Source organism: Falco biarmicus, chromosome 6 (genome assembly GCF_023638135.1).
Source record: "Falco biarmicus isolate bFalBia1 chromosome 6, bFalBia1.pri, whole genome shotgun sequence".
In the NCBI taxonomy this organism is placed as follows: Eukaryota; Metazoa; Chordata; class Aves; order Falconiformes; family Falconidae; genus Falco; species Falco biarmicus.
Genome location: NC_079293.1, coordinates 49,042,536 through 49,058,506, shown reverse-complemented (window position 1 = coordinate 49,058,506; position 15,971 = coordinate 49,042,536). Strand labels below are relative to the sequence as shown.

At 38.3% G+C, this 15,971-nt stretch overlaps 1 protein-coding gene across 2 annotated transcripts in view; it reads right to left on the bottom strand.

The window, feature by feature from the left end:
* SNX9 (sorting nexin 9) overlaps positions 1-15,971 on the bottom strand; it is a 63,541-nt gene that overhangs the window by 12,069 nt on the left and 35,501 nt on the right. Inside the window, exons 5-13 of one of the 2 annotated variants that reach the window (XM_056342822.1) lie at positions 15,549-15,732; positions 14,649-14,799; positions 13,093-13,177; positions 12,102-12,227; positions 11,688-11,805; positions 8,768-8,898; positions 7,303-7,406; positions 4,030-4,133; positions 1,233-1,310 (exon numbers count right to left, since the gene is read on the bottom strand). In XM_056342822.1, the coding sequence (XP_056198797.1) occupies positions 1,233-1,310; positions 4,030-4,133; positions 7,303-7,406; positions 8,768-8,898; positions 11,688-11,805; positions 12,102-12,227; positions 13,093-13,177; positions 14,649-14,799; positions 15,549-15,732 (1,081 nt within the window). Of the gene's footprint in view, positions 1-1,232; positions 1,311-4,029; positions 4,134-7,302; positions 7,407-8,767; positions 8,899-11,687; positions 11,806-12,101; positions 12,228-13,092; positions 13,178-14,648; positions 14,803-15,548; positions 15,733-15,971 lie in introns of both variants that reach the window. The other variant, XM_056342821.1, reaches the window with a different exon arrangement.

The following is a 15,971-nucleotide window of genomic DNA, read 5'->3' as shown; positions in this document are numbered from 1 at the left end:
ACCCTGGCAAAAGAATGTGTGTTCAAGCAAATTTTAGTCCTTTCTCAAGAATTCTTGCTAGAGATTGTAGCTGACTGCAATTTACAGTTTTCTAACCTATGCTAAGAGCACCTAACTATGCATATCCCTAGCTTGATTCTCACATCCAAAAGTAATGTCTTAGGCAATATGCTATGCTCCAATTCTAAGAAGCAGTCATCCTGTGAAATACAGGACAAAGATGAAACCAAACTACAGGGACGATGCCTATTTCCAGTGTTTCCAGAAGCAGAGAAACTGTGTTTCAGAAGCATTTGCATTTTAATACATGGTTTATGGGGCAAAAAGCTTTAAGACTACAAAGCAAGGGACAGATGAGTAGTCAGAATAAGCACTGGTCAAATAGAAGTCCAAAGATTGAAAGGTTTCAGGAAGACTATGCTCTAACATTTAAGGTCTTAGAACAGAGCAATTTTGCTATTAAGAAAAAAAGAAATTTGACAAGAGAATCTCAGAGAAAATGGACTCAGTAAGCTCCTTCTGGGTTATGAGGTTGTATTTTCCAGTTATCTGGAAGACATCAGCAGAACTTAATATATCAAAGCAGGATTTTAAGTTTGGCCTGAAGACCACATTTTAGGAGAACTGAGCAACTGATGCCCTCCTTTTCCCTCTTCCCTCCCACACTTTCACACCTAACATGACAGGCTCTATTTTAGGGCTCCTGAAGGAGAAGGAAAGGTAAAGGACAAGAAAAGGCTACAGTAGCGAACCCTCCAGCCCACATAATAGTATACCGAAATCTTATAGTTAAGTTTTCCATCCTTATGTGGAGTAGTTCTTTCATGAAGTCACGCAATAGTTCCCTGAAAGATATTGTCAAGGCTGCATTTTCTCCCCTTTCCTTTGATATCACCAAAAAAAAAAAACCCAAAACCAACCAAACAAAAAATGCTACAGCATGTTTTGTCAGCCAGGTCAGTGTCCAGATTATGTATTAATGAAATCAAGCTAAACTCCACTAACAACAACAACCCACCATGTTTAGACAATGAGAGAAAACGAGATTGCAGACTAGAATATAAACCCCCCATAATATACACAGGGAAACAAGTTTTTAATATTTTTCCAGAATCATGTTTGACATCCAAAGTTCAAAGAGGAAAGCATTAAGATCTTTGGCAAAAAAATGTAGCACGATGTAATTAAAGTATCTTCTGTTAAGTAAAGTACAGATGAAGCTTTAGAAGTACCTTGGTATCCACTAGTGCTGAAGACCAGTGCCAGGCTCTGCAATGCTTTTCCTATCTTCTGGTATTCCTTAGGTAGTGCTGGAAGTGGGAAAAGGATGGGGGAAAAGAGGGAAACAGAAGCAAAAACCCACAAGAGTTAAGTGAGACTAAATCTGCAGCATTTCCAAAACTTGACAGAAGATGTCAAAACCAAATAGGTTTTACATTTCCTCTAGTGAAGCATTTACAGTCATATTCTTACCCCCCACCCTGCTACAGACATTCCAACTGGATAACACAAATGCAATGTGTATTCTTGAAAACCGCAAACAGCTGGGGAAACGGTGTGTGACTACTATTAAAAAAAACAACAACAAAACTCTCACTGAACTCCTAGCTCAGCCCTCCTATGCATACAGCAAGATTTTTTTCTCCCCCTCACAAGCAGACTTTATCCTCTGGGGGTGGGGGAGAAGAGCTGCGGTTATTAATGAGATCTATTCTCGATATATTTTAAAGTGATATTATTATATTGACCTGAACACCCCTCAAATAATGGATTCTATATTTAAAGGCACTAAACCCCAAAATTATCTAGGGACAAAATCTGATGCAAGTATTTGAATAATAAATTTTTTCATAACCTGTTTAATGAAATGAACGCATAAACTCCTTCCTCACAATTAAGTCAATAAGCTGTGATTTATGAGTGCATTTAGTAGTAACACTTTGAATACCACCACCCCAGAGGCCTAAAAAGAAAAAGCAGGTTTTATATAAGCTACCTATGCTAGCAGAAAAAAACCCACAAGTATATGTGCTTTTTGTTGTTGAAAAAATTGTATTCAGAGGGTACAGTGTCCAGGTAAAGTTTTTTAGTTGCTCTAGCATCCCACACAATCTGATTTTCACAGAGCAACCCCTTCGCAGGGTAAAAACACCACAATAACCAAAATCCAAATCCCTCGAACTGCATAATTTTATTGACTATGTTTGATCAAGTTCTTGACCAGAAGTTAAATTATTTATGACAACCAATATTTCTTTATACATATCTATATACAACAGGTACCATTCAGAGTACTGAAATTCTGCTATCGGCCATTAACCTGCTACTGAATCCCCAGTGGAAACTTCAGTGAAGAACGTTTGGTTTCTTCTCACTTGCATTTAAGTAGTTTCCACTGTCAGTCATTTTAAATATCATAGAATTGAATGCATGTAACCATTGCTCAGGAAATGCCAAAAATACTTCTGACTAGGAGCTGGGACTAGAGCTGACAAGGAAATTGAAACCTAAGAGGCTACTGAAATTCTTCAGTTTTGCACATCCTTCATTTCCAGTTTCCCTTTTCCATTCAGAATGAATGTCTGGAAAGTTAAAAGTTAAAGTTTTCAACACAATCACATCTGACTTACTATGCTAACTAATTATTAACTATTAAGTACAAGAAAAGTAATTCTATACCTAAAGCACTAGTGTCGTAATTTAAGGAGATTTTAGTAGTAAACAAAATACTGGATTTCTACCGTAAGCACAAATCCCAGCCAGCCCTTAGCTATGGTGGTTTTGACCATTGCTTCTGTAACTGTGAAGCAATGCTATTTTTCCAGTCTCATCGGAGGGACCTTATTCTTTCCCCTGCCCTCTGCTTCCCCCCCAGTATCATTTCCTAGTGAAGTAAAATCTGTTCAACATTACAGCTGTGTCCTGTATTATAACTATTTTTGAGAAGCAGGAGTGTCTGTGACAAAATCATAGGCTCATTTAGGCTGGACTTTTAAGACCATTGAATTCAACTGTAAACCTAACACAGTAGAAAGAAACCCTCTTTTTCAAAGTGGGGAAACATAAATAATTTAAAGTTCACATCCTACACATAGTAAGGTCTGATATAATCACTACCAGAAAAGACTGAGCTTCTACATTTCCAGTGACCTCTGGTCAGCCCCAGATACTCAACTGCAGTGTCAGATTAGAAAGCTGCAAAGACATAACTCAGGAGACGTACTTACTCCTAAGTCTGGGGACAATGTTTTTTGGTGGGACTTAAAAAAAAGAAGAAGAAGAAAAAAAAGTGGAGGAGATTTATGTGCTAGGTCTGGCGACCCAAGACACTACAGCCTGCCCTGAAGTGTTTCTTATTATGATCCTCAGCTGTAGTACCTGCTTCCTTTCAATAGCTGCCTTGTGGTGGCCACAAACACTGAACACTGCTGTGGACTAGGAAATTAGAGCCCAGGCAGAGTCATAGGGACTTGGTGTGAAGTTCTGCAACCCTAAATATCTGTGGGAAGGAAGAGACAAGATAGGAGAAAAAGAATTGGGCTAAAGATTAATTTAAAATAAAGTTGTTTTTTCTTTTTTTTTTTTAGCTCATTTTATCTTTAAATCACTCCTCCTGGCATGCAAGAATCCTAAATAAGGGATTAATAAAATGCAATAATCTATGATTTTAAATAGACAGGTCTATTTTGCCCATGTTACTGAAATGTAGATAAATGACAAATACAGAATAGGTCCAACAAGGGCTTTAGCTAGATTACAGGAATTATTTAACTTTTAGTATTTTTAAACCTATGGGCAGGGACCAGATATTTCTGTTAACAGAAAGAAAAAAACCCAACCAAAAAACTTGCACAATTTACTCTCAGACACTGAGAGCAGCCAGAACACCACACAATTCTCATTATAATATAGGATTTCCTTTAGTTTTAAAATGTGCCTTGAATTATAAACAAAAACTATGACAAAAAAAAACCCAACACAGAGAAAACCAACACAGAAATGACTGCTGAGTTCAGAAGGGACACTTACGCCCTGTACACCTCTTCCAGTGCTCTTGTCCCACTGTCAGCAGCTCTTTAACTCCATCATCCATTGCTTTGGTGAACCTACCCACTGCATCACATTTCTGTTCTCTGTGGCATTTGGAAAAAGCAAAACCAAAAAGCAGTTTAACAGATGCATTACACTAACCTTAAATGCAATACTGAAATGTTTAGTAGTGTCAACCATGTCTTAAAAACAAACAAACAAACAACTATCAGAGAAATAAATTAATTCCTTGAAATCTCTGCCATTTCACTGAGGTCAGAATTTCCCTCTTTAGATACAGACATTTTTCACTCTATTCCCCCACGCCCATCCCCCATTAAACACATAGTACTGGATTATCATTCTTACTATAGTTAGTTACCTTAAAAAAAAAAAAAAAAAAAAGGCTACTAGCTAAATATCCTCCCTATTGAGATCAAACAACAACAGAATAGCAAAATATGAACATGTGATTTAAAGGAAAATGCATCCCTAGAGCACTTAACACAAAGAGCAGGACCCCACACTGTCAGGAAATTAGATGTCAAGAGTAATGGACATAGCAGAATTCATACAAGAATGAACAAAAATAAAGAAAATAATTGTTCCAGATAATTTATATTTTTATATTAATATAACTTTATATATTATTAAAATATATAATTTATTATTTATATAATAAAATTCTAAAATAGGTGAATAGAAATTAATATAGCCGTTCTATGGAAATATATATGCATAACCTCATATTATGCTGACAATACCATTGTGTTCAGTTGTTTTACAGAGGGGAAAAAAAGTGATGCTCAAAAGAGAATTCTGAATTAGTATGTGCCTTTTTACCCCTCTTTAAGCATGTTTTCATGCAGCTATCAAAGCTTACCATTAACATAGCACTGCATACACAGCAATGCTCTTTGAAAATTAGGAAATAAATGCCTAGTTTTCTTTAGTAGAGTTCAATGAGAATTATTCAAACTGCATCAGATCTTAGAAATGCTCTCAGCCAAAGCCTGTATGAGACAGCTCCCACAGCAAGGCAACCCTAAAGTAACTCCCCCGAGCCAGGGGCAGCAGCTCCAGCTGTGGCTCAACCACCTAGAGCTCCCACCTCCCTACCCACACCTACTCCTTCAACTGGAAATCTTATCTGAAGAGTTACTTGCACAGTAAGTAACTTTCCAGATATCCAGAATGCCCTTGTTTCATTCCCATTTTCCCAGTAGCAAACCATCCTTTAATTTTCTGTACTTCATACTTTCTGGTATCCCGATCACAGAAAAAGTTCATGAACCAGCCCTGGGTTACCACTCTCTGATCAAAACCGGGATGACACAGGACTGCCAAAGTACTAGCAAAACTGTTTCAGTAAGGAGCATCTTTTCACTGAAAAACCCCAAGAACAAGCTGGTTTGTCCACTTACAGGTATAATGCCTTTCAAGACTCTGTTCATAAGACACATTTAACAGCACCCTGAGATGTTCCCAGGCACTGGAACATGGTGTGGGTATCACAGGTGTTACAGCCACCCCTGCAGTGCTTGGAGATAGGTCCCCAGCACCACCCCAGGCTGCCAGCCCCAGCCCAGGAGCCCATACCCTCTGGTGACTGTTCCCGGCAGGCTGCTTACCCACCCTCACCCCATTTGGGGACAAACGGTTTAGCAGATCATATGCAGGTCATTCCCTGCCAGGGTCCTGTATACAATACAGACTCCCTCCCTCCTGCATCCTATGTAGAAAATCCTCCCTTTGATTCACTCCTTCAGCTTTTATACACTGGGATTTATATAAAATGTATCACATAAGTAGTCAAGTCTGAAATCCTCATGTTCACAGTGAAAGTGACCTGTAAATATCCATCTGTTTTACTAGTACAGAACTTTACCTATATTAATATGCCCTGCATCACTTGGATAAGGCCTGTGCTGGGCTATTTCCAGGTGTAGGTACACTACTGCTTTGCTACTATGATCACTTCTATCCAGTTTATTCACAGCTTCAGACACAAAACATTATGCAAGTTTCCATGTTCTACAACAGCTAGAAAAGCATGTCATGTATACTACATATCTTTTAGTAAAAATGATTAAGTGTAAAGGACTGAAGTAAAGGCTGCAGAGTAAATCCAGTCTTTCACTCTATGACACCGCAAAAATGTAGTAACCCATTTAAAAGTGAAAATCTAATAATTTAAGTAATTTTTCATTTTAAATAGCTTTCCATGTATTTCAGATATTAGAATCACACTGTGTGTGCAACATATACAAGTATTTTACAGAAATACTGTTTTCCCTGATGGTCCATGGTGGTGCATTGACCCTGGCTGGATGCCAGTGCCCACCAAGCTGCTCTATTATTCCCCTCCTCAGCAGAATGGTGGGGGGTGGGGGGGAGAAAAGATGGTAAAAAAAAAAGCCTTGTGGGTCAATATAAAGGCAATTTAATGAAGCAATACCAAGTCGCACACATGGAACCAAAGGAAGACAAGAGATGTTACTCTTTACTTCCTCTCAGCAGGCAATGTTCAGCCACTTCCCAGGAAGCAGGGCTTCAGCACATGTAGCGGTGGCTCCAGAAGACAAACGCTGTAAATAATGAATGCTCCCCACCCTTTCTCCTCGCCTTTATATCTAAGCAGACATCATATTGTATAGAATATCCCATTGATCACTTTGGGTCCACTGTCCCGGTTATGTCCCCCTCCAAGATCCTGTGCATGCCCAGCCCAGCAGTGAGGGGGGTGGGAGGTTGGAGAGACAGCCCTGATGCTATATGAGTACTGCTCAGCAGCAGCCAAAACACTGGCATCCATCACCACCCCTCCAGACACCAATACAAGCACAGCACCATGAGGGCTGCTGTGAGGCTCAGCCAGACCCAGTACCTCCATCTACAGTTATCCCAAGCTACTCGGTAAGTCCAGCACACTTCGGAACTGTTCATAGTTGAAAGATTAAAGATCAAAATACACAAGCAATACATTGCTGTGGCTTCCATATAAAAACCTAACTCCATAGGATCTGCCAGTACTCTACACCTTGTCAAGTAGTTTTGAATAAATTGGTTTAGGATCAGTATTCAACTAGTTTTGCATAAATCAATTTAGGATCAGCATTCAACCACTGAAGTCAAAGAGACATCCTCTGCCTTGATGAATACCTCTTCAAATCCATGAATATATGTGCATGTTTACAATTCTAGTTTTATACTAACTCAGTATCTGTTGTATATCCAGATGCAAAATATCCATGCAAAAAGAAACCACCTTACATTTCTACCATGTCCAAGTCAGGAGCTTCTGGTTCCATTGTAGAAAAGATTAGGACTCCTACAGTTTCATCTTTTTCTGCCTTCCGCTTTCCAGTTTTCCACTCCTTGAGGTGGTGGGAGGTGGAGAAAAAAAGGCAAAGTTTGACCACCACTGTTCATGCATGTTTAAGGGCATGTACTTAAGCAGTGAATGAAATGCTTAGGAGAACAGTTAACCAATAGACCACCCATAAATCAAAAACCTAGAAAGGAAAGTTTCAGTGGGGCCAAGGTTTCTTGAAGTCTTCTCCTCTCCTTGTGCACTTCGTTTTCTAGATTCTGGGGTCAACAGACCCTTCTTGTATATTACTGAAATACAGTGTAAAAGCAATTATATTCAGCTGTCTCTGCACATGTGACAGTGCTGGTATCAGAAGCTACTCAAGAAGATCATGAGACTCTTATGCAACTGCCATACTAAGTTCTTAGTAAGAACAGATAAAGACGTTAAAAATTCCACATGTATTGCAACATCTGTTCTGTTTGTATCAGTCCATAAGTCAGACAGCAAGAACTGCTGACCAGCTAGCACAATTATACAATTCTCCGTTGGCCATCCAAATAGGACTTCACTAGGAGTACTACTTTTTAAGTTATTAAGCCTCAGAATAATTCTGGTTGGAAGTGACCTCAGGTGGTTTGTAGACCAACCTTCCACTCAAAAAGAGTCAGCTGTGACCTAGTTACTCAGGGCTTTATCCAGTCTGGTCCTAAAAACCTCCAAAGTTCATTTACTTTTTCAGCAAAATCTCTGTGTATTTAGAAGTATGACTGTTTTGAGGAGACAGCAGCAGAGTTTTCCTCTTTTATTTCCTCATCAGTAGATACCCAAATTAGTAAACAGAGCTTGAGCTCAGTTCATGAAGAAACCATTACTTACTGAAGGTGAAGATACTAAAACCTTTTAAAAAAGCATAAGAAAATGCTAGGGGGGGTGCACGGGCATAAAGGACTGGTTATATCAGGTCAGACTGCAGCATAATGCTATTACAATCCATTCCAATGAAAACTGTGGTTTGGAGGGAGGGGGGATTTTTTTAAAATATAGTACAGGACGAGACGTATCTTAGATCTGCTACAAAGTAGCTTCTGTTAGCAAAGCAGTACCAATCAGAGGACCACAGTGATTAGTAAGTCCAACAGAGACAGAGGAGAGCCAGAAGAGTTATATACATTCCTATTCCGCTGGAGGACCCTAACTGTCCTTAGAAGATGGCAACAGAAGCTACTCGTTGTGTTGGAACAGCATATAGCATTTTGCACAAGCAACTTTATGCCTCATTTTGATCAGTCAGCTAAATTAGTAAACCCAGCAGTTTTCAGCTCATCACTACTGCCCATGAGGGGGGGCAGACAAATGAGAAGGCTACAAAGCTGAGCTCTTAGTTCAAACAGGGATGGAGGAGGGGAGCAATTTATCTCCTACCTTCTCATCTCGGAAATTGAGAAATTGCTGGAAAACTTCACTTTCTGAAACAACAGGATGACGACACATCCTCGTCATCCAAGCCTGCAGCCTTTCCATACGCATTTTGATAAATTCTTCTTCAAAGCGCCCTGTTATACATTGAACAATAATGGTTACTTTTCTACTCGAGTATCCTCAACTTTTTTTTTTTTAAATATTTAAATTAAAACAGAACCTGTAAATCATCTGGTGAACTATTAACCATTTAATGACTCGGAACTTACAAGAAGGAAACCTTATGCTGACAAATCAGAAGAACTTTAAATTACAGTATGTTAATTACTGACCAAGAATAGTACGCCTTTTTAAGATAACCAGGAAATATTAAAAAAAACCCACACCATAATATCCACCCAAAATTCAAATCAATTTTTGGAGAAAAAAAAATAATAAACTTTCAGATGGAAGACTTAGGTATTCAGGTGGCTCAACAAAGAAGCTAAGTACGGGCTCGGAATGCAGGTATTTTTCTTATATAGTCTAGTACACCTTTGGCCAATGTAAGGCTGAGAAACATCAGAGAAAAAGGAACTACTTACTTTCCAAGCTGTCATGTCCTAGCTAACAAAGCACTGCAGTTGGACTGCTTAAAAAAAAAATATGTGAAATTGGAGTGCTCAAATACAAATCGCAGATTTGAAAAAGCAGCACCTCCCATAAATATATTTCTTATAGATAAGTTAATGAGTTAAGAAAAAAGCCTCAAAATTTTTTTTTTCAATAAATTATATGTCTAAACTGGTTAGAATACATCCATGTAAGACTAACTGATTTTTTTGATAGTTAGGAGATTTTTTTTAGCAGAAACTATTTAAATAACTAATTTTTTTTAAAGCAGCAGTGCATCATCACTGTGTTTTTGTAAGACCCTTCTAGTTTTAGCGCAAATTGCATCTTCCTGAGTGAATCTTTTCCAATCAAAAAAAAAAAAGCATGACATCAGACTTCTGAAGTATCCAGTGAATAGGACTTATTTGAAAGGAATGAGCAATTCCCCCAGCATCAAACTCCTCTAATTTCCATAGCAGCACGGATGACAAACCTTGAATGCATATACTCTTTCAGTATAAATCTACTGTATAGTTACTATGGCAGCAGCTCCACAAGAGTTTCTTGTGGGTGGATTGTTTTTGGGGTATTTTTTAATTGCCAATATGGAAACTAGCAATACTAGGAGGTAAAGAACAAAACTACTGAAAAATGAAGTATGGATAAATTTATTGCAAATTGGCTAGGAAAAAAAATTTACAAAAGTCAACTACTACAGAAGATACATTATATAACTTTCAGTAATACCTTGTTTTGTCTTTGACCTATACTGAAATCTCTGCAGCATTCTTGCAAGGAATGCAAAACAACTGAACAGTAACACTTGCAAGTTATGTGCTGGTCATTAGACATATTATCACCAGCAAAAACACGAACCTGAGCAAAGCCAGTCTATCTGTAAAGTCTTGCTTTGCCAAGACCAATGGACAGAAATACTTTTCTAGATAGTCTTCAGAAAGAAGTCTCCTAAACACAATGAGAGATAAACAATATTTTTCCAGGGTTTCACACAATGTTTCAGAAAGAGGCATGCTGTGTTTTGGTTGTTTTGTTTTTGGTTTTGTTTTTTTTTTATTATTATTTTTGGCATGAGGCAAATTATTCTCTCCCACAGACTCCAGAAGACAGAAATCCACAGGGAAGTTTTAACTGTGATGGCAAACTCTTGAGTCTTTTAAGACACAGTTACAATGAAATCTAGAGACCCCATCGTGTTCTGGTTTCCTTTTAGTCCACATGCACATGTTTAAATAAAAATACTGGTCAATTCTAAGCATGAGGCTAATGGGAGGAAGTCACTTCCTCACTTTTCAGTTTCCTCGGCATTTATCCCAGCATCTGCATCAATGCTTAGCTTTCTTCAAATGCAGCAGAGCTGCTGCATATTCAGTGATGCCCGCAGCCACATGGTTGGTGACTTGCCAGTTTTCGTATGTTTGTTTTTGGCTGGTTGTCTTAAAGACTGTACAAAAATCTTACCAGAAAGCACATAAGTGGAAATAGGCTGAAGTAATGCATTTTCCTGCTATACAGGTGCCATTCTTTTCTTCATGTGCACTTGAAAGGAAACCAGAGAGTACAGAAAATGCACAGGCACTGCCATATGCAATTGCTGAACTCATCAGCATTCAAAGGGTCCAATCCCACTTTTCATCAAGTCAGAAGAAAATACCTTCATAAGCTTCAGAAAGTTTGGTCAAGATAAACTGCCATCAGAACAGAGCAGAACGTTATACAAATGAAAGATGCTTTCCAAATTGTGGGAAAACAAGTAACAACAGAAATAGCTTCAATGTTTTACTTGTGAGCAAAAAACCAGTTTGTCAGGGGATGCTCCCTTTCCTCCAGGAGCTTTGAATAAAATATAACACATTTACAATCAAAAGCAAAAGAAAACCAACCAACCAAAAAACCCCAAAACATATACACCCAATCCAAAAAAACCCAAACCACAAAAGCAAAAACACCCACCCACCCAAAACCCCTCAAAGACATTGCTCCAAACAATCAGCAAACACAGAACATAAGTCTCTCCAATAAACGTACTCTTCTGTAGTGACTAGGGTGGGGGGTTTTGTTCGTTTTCAATTACTTTTTTTTTTTTAAATCACTAGACTAGATAATTAAACCCGAGTTCTGAAATGATGCTCTTAGTGCTGATATTTCATTATCAATGGGCCATCACAACTCATCATAGTTGCGAGTGGTGAAAGGTTGGGTTTTTTTTGATACTTCCTTTAAAATAATAGGAAAACCAGTAAGAAATAACCTTGCAAAAAAGCGATCTCCTTGTTTCCCATCCCTTGAATTCAAAACTGGGAATAATCACCTGTTACTTGCTTGTCTGGAAGAGAAGGTATTGGAATGGCTAATCCAAATTTAACCAGGAGACGCTCATACAACCAGTCAAAGTGCTTGTATCTGTGGTTGACAGACCGATTAGTGTTCTGCAAGAGAAAGACAACTCTGAACTTTGACAGGCATCTACAGACAGTGACATGAAATAAGTGTGAACAGACTAGCAAATACGTGGAATGTAAATAAAAGTTATGCTTTAAAGCCTTGACTCTAATTACAGAAGAACTTTAAATGCTAGAACAAAGTAACTCTTTGGAGAGAAAAAGAGTGTGACAACTGCTACTTACTTTTACAACCCTGTTACCAAGTCACACAAGCTGCATTATTTATATGTACAAACGACCCATATTTGAGAGACAGAAGATCCTGTTTCAGATACACTTACAGTGCAGGTCAGCTGATATTCAATGTAGCTCTTGAGACCATACATCTTAGAACCTTTTTTGGGATCTGCCACCACACAGTCAAAAGTAGAGGTAGGATAAACCCACATTGGGCCATAATCACCAATCTGTAAAAAATTGCAAATATCATCTTTAAATATATCATGTTGTACCAGCTGCAATCAAGACGACAAATACTTTCTTCACTTGAAGGTTTCCATTATTTTCAGCGAGGGATTGATAGTGAGGAAATAGAGGGTTTTCTTGCAACTAAAGATGACTGACCACAGTTGTGTTTATGTTCTGTATTTTAAAATTTTTCACAAATAGCAAAGGACTGTTGAATTCTAGAAATTGCTACTTCAACCACATTTTACTAGAACAGCATATATCCAGAAGGGTTTGGTTTTTACATCAGAAGATGACCTGACCATCATGACTGAATATTGCAAACCTTTAAAAATGTAGCTCCTACATATTAGATAACTAATACAACAGTGTAATGTATCTAGATAGTTATGTGCTGTGTCTCCCAATCCCCAAAAAGCTTATTTTCATGATGGCAAGTAATGCAGATCCAGCATGACAAAAAAATTACTGGAAGTAATAATTATTTAAAAAACCCCAATAATCAGCACACTTCAAAGAAAGGAGTTAAGACTGGACCCTGAAAAATCCCTCAACGATACGTGACTGAAATGTAGTCTACCACAACTTCAAGATACTTAAATGGTACGCAGTTTTATTATGACAGTAATATTTATAATTATATGTTCAGTTATCAGTTTCTTCTGACCCAAAGACATATAGCAACCCCGAGCCTAAAAGTTACATTGGAGAAAATGGGATGGATGGGGATGACTAGAAATAAACAAGAAAAACCTCCAAAAGCAAACTCACAAAAAAACCAACAACCACCCCACAAGAAACACCCAATCCCAAAACAAACCACACCACCCACACGCAAAAACTACAGACACACTCCCAACTTACAATTATGGGAATTTTCTCTTTGGGTTTTGCTAGCTGCTTTGCCAACAGATACTGCTCCATCCCAGGTTTTGCAAATCCAGGAAATCTAACAATAAAATAAAGTAATAAATTTATTCTGTATTTTCCTTTCTGTGACATATGCAGAATTACCTGCCACTATATGAAACAACCCTTAGAATTTCTCAAGTACAGAAAAGAATTTGTGTGGATTACTTTACCAACCAACAGTTTGTCTTGAAAAAGCAGGAAAGTTCTAGCTACTACATCTAGCTTTTATTTATGTAACACAGGCCCCTTTTTCCATGGCGAAGTAGCTATTTGTGCTCTGCAGTCCACCAGAGTCCACATTAACAGGAAGACACAGAGTAACATCAGTCACCCCTCTGCCGTCCACCCTCTCTGGAAACGTGCACACACACACACACAGATGCCCATGCACACCATCCTGCCATTTCAGATTATGAGAATTCAATCATCTAGAAGAATGACAAACTGCAGATTTATGAAGTGCTTCTAAACATGAGTTACGCTAAATACTTTATCCACCAATTAGAAAGCAAGCCACAAAAAAATTACTGTTACGTCCTTGAAGTCTGCATAAAAAGTCTTATCAAAAGCAAATGGTCATCCTCCTTCTAATTAGAAAGATACTTAGCCCTTGAAGAACTGCCAACCTACTGCCTGCTTGCAGAAACACGAGTAAAGCAGGACTTAGTTCACAGGTAAGCTCTCAAGGTATGTTTATGCTGGTTGTACTGAATGGGTTTGTAACAAGTCAACGCTACAATGATGCAGAGGTACTCTTGTAAAACTGGCCAAAGCCTCCACCCATGAACAAAATTAACAACTGGTCATGCAGAAACAGTTGATTTTAGTTACATACCCAGGGAGACTATTATTCTACAATCTTTTTCTACTCTGCTTTCATTCACTTAAAGATTACCACACAGCAGCTTCTCCGAGTAACAGCAGTTTTAGAATAAACAAACATGAAGTTGTAACATAAGATAATGCTAGTATAACCCTGACAAAGCTTCATGCTACTGTGGTATTTTTATCTAAAAAAAAAAAATAAAAATTAAGCTTTGTGTGGTATAAGAATCAACGTGGGTGGTGTACAACCACAGGACAGCAGAACTTTTCCCCACTGCTAGCAACTAAAATTGCTCACAAACTCTGGGGCAGCATCTCTGATCAGTCTCGCTGTATGAACAAGTCATCAATCACCTTTCATTTTCACTGAGCACACATAGTGTTAAAGACAGTTCAATTGTAAAGACCGGTTCAGAAGTTCAGACCTTGTAAAAGTGTCATTTGCCTGTATAACACTTCCAAAAATTATACAGCTTTGTCGTGTACTTTCAAGCTTTCATGAATCCGTGTTCTCTGATCGCACAGGGAGAATGCTGAACTACAAATCCATCTCCACTTATACCCAAAAAAATGTAATTTTTACATTGCATATTTCAAGAAGGTTGAACGGTGACACATTTACACATCCTGACAAATTCCAATTCTTTTCAATATATACATATTTGCCCTGCATTTTCCATTACTTGTTAAGTGGTAACTTCATAGCAGCTCCACGAGAATTTCCACGCTGGAGCCCCCCAGGCTCTGATGCCTCAGTCTCCTTGTAACCAAGATAAGATGGTGAAGCTGACTTTGGGTCATCCCAGTCATCATCCCAATCATCATCATCAGCAGCTGCTGAAATACAGGAGGGGGCAGGGAAAGGAAAATTTAAATATTTTCTCTTTAAAACCCAAAGCAACTACCTCAGCACTCAAACACAGATAATCTACAAGGTAAACATTAAGATCTAGTTCAGCCTTCTGTGTTATTATCCTTATGAATCCTCCTCAATTACCACTATCCCCATCAAATACAACCTGCAAAATACTACACTAGAAATCCATTGAGGGGAAAAAAAAAAAAGAAAGAGATACTGGTGAGTTAAGATTAATTCAATAGTGTTCCATATTCACAGACTCCAGGTTAGCATTCCCCAGTTATAAGTCTTCCTCTTAATTCAAGCTTTTACTACAAAAAGTTAGAGAAGTCATCTGAAAGGCTAACCACTTCATAAAATTAAGAATTTGAGACAACTTCAGGCCTGAGGGCACAAATTCAAGGGTGTTTAAAAGTTCCAGTTATGCAAAATGAACAACATCCCTGAAAACAGATGATGTATGCACAAGACTGACTTGCCAGATTTCCATACAATTTTGAGGCGTCCGTTACTGTGGATCTGATTTTTAAAATTTTGTTTTATTTTAAAAAAACCAATTATTTTAGTATCCAGTTTACCCACATGGCAACGTATTACTAAGAAACTGGCTTTGTTTTGTTTTTTTAAACAAGCCTCGTTCTAGAGTTATGAAAGATTAAGCAATTCTTACCTGCACTGTCCACCTACTGTAACTTACTCAAAAATAAGAGCAGTATTAACACACCTGGTCCTTGATATGCCTGTGGATGACCAAATGCTGCTGCTGCCTCCCAGTTATTTGAAGCACTGTTTCTCTGGCCAGCCGCACCTTCAGGTTTTGTTGCCCAGCTGTCAACAGCATTCCCATTATCCCAGTTTCCAGACTTCCCAACATTCCAGCTGGACCAAGGATCACTGGCATTGTTTGCCTATATTGTATAAAAACAAAAGTAAAGAAGAAATAAGCAACGACCATGTACTTTGTTCTTGAAATCTTTGATCTCCTGCTGATAGGCTATGAGTTTGCATTCAGCACTGAACTTGTCCCAACGTAGGAGCAGCTGCTAAACCTTACATTTCCAGCTATGCAACTCTTAAATGCACCTGGAAGAACTGATCAGCTTTCCAGCAATGAGGCACCAGTACGTACTAATAAGTGTTGCATCTC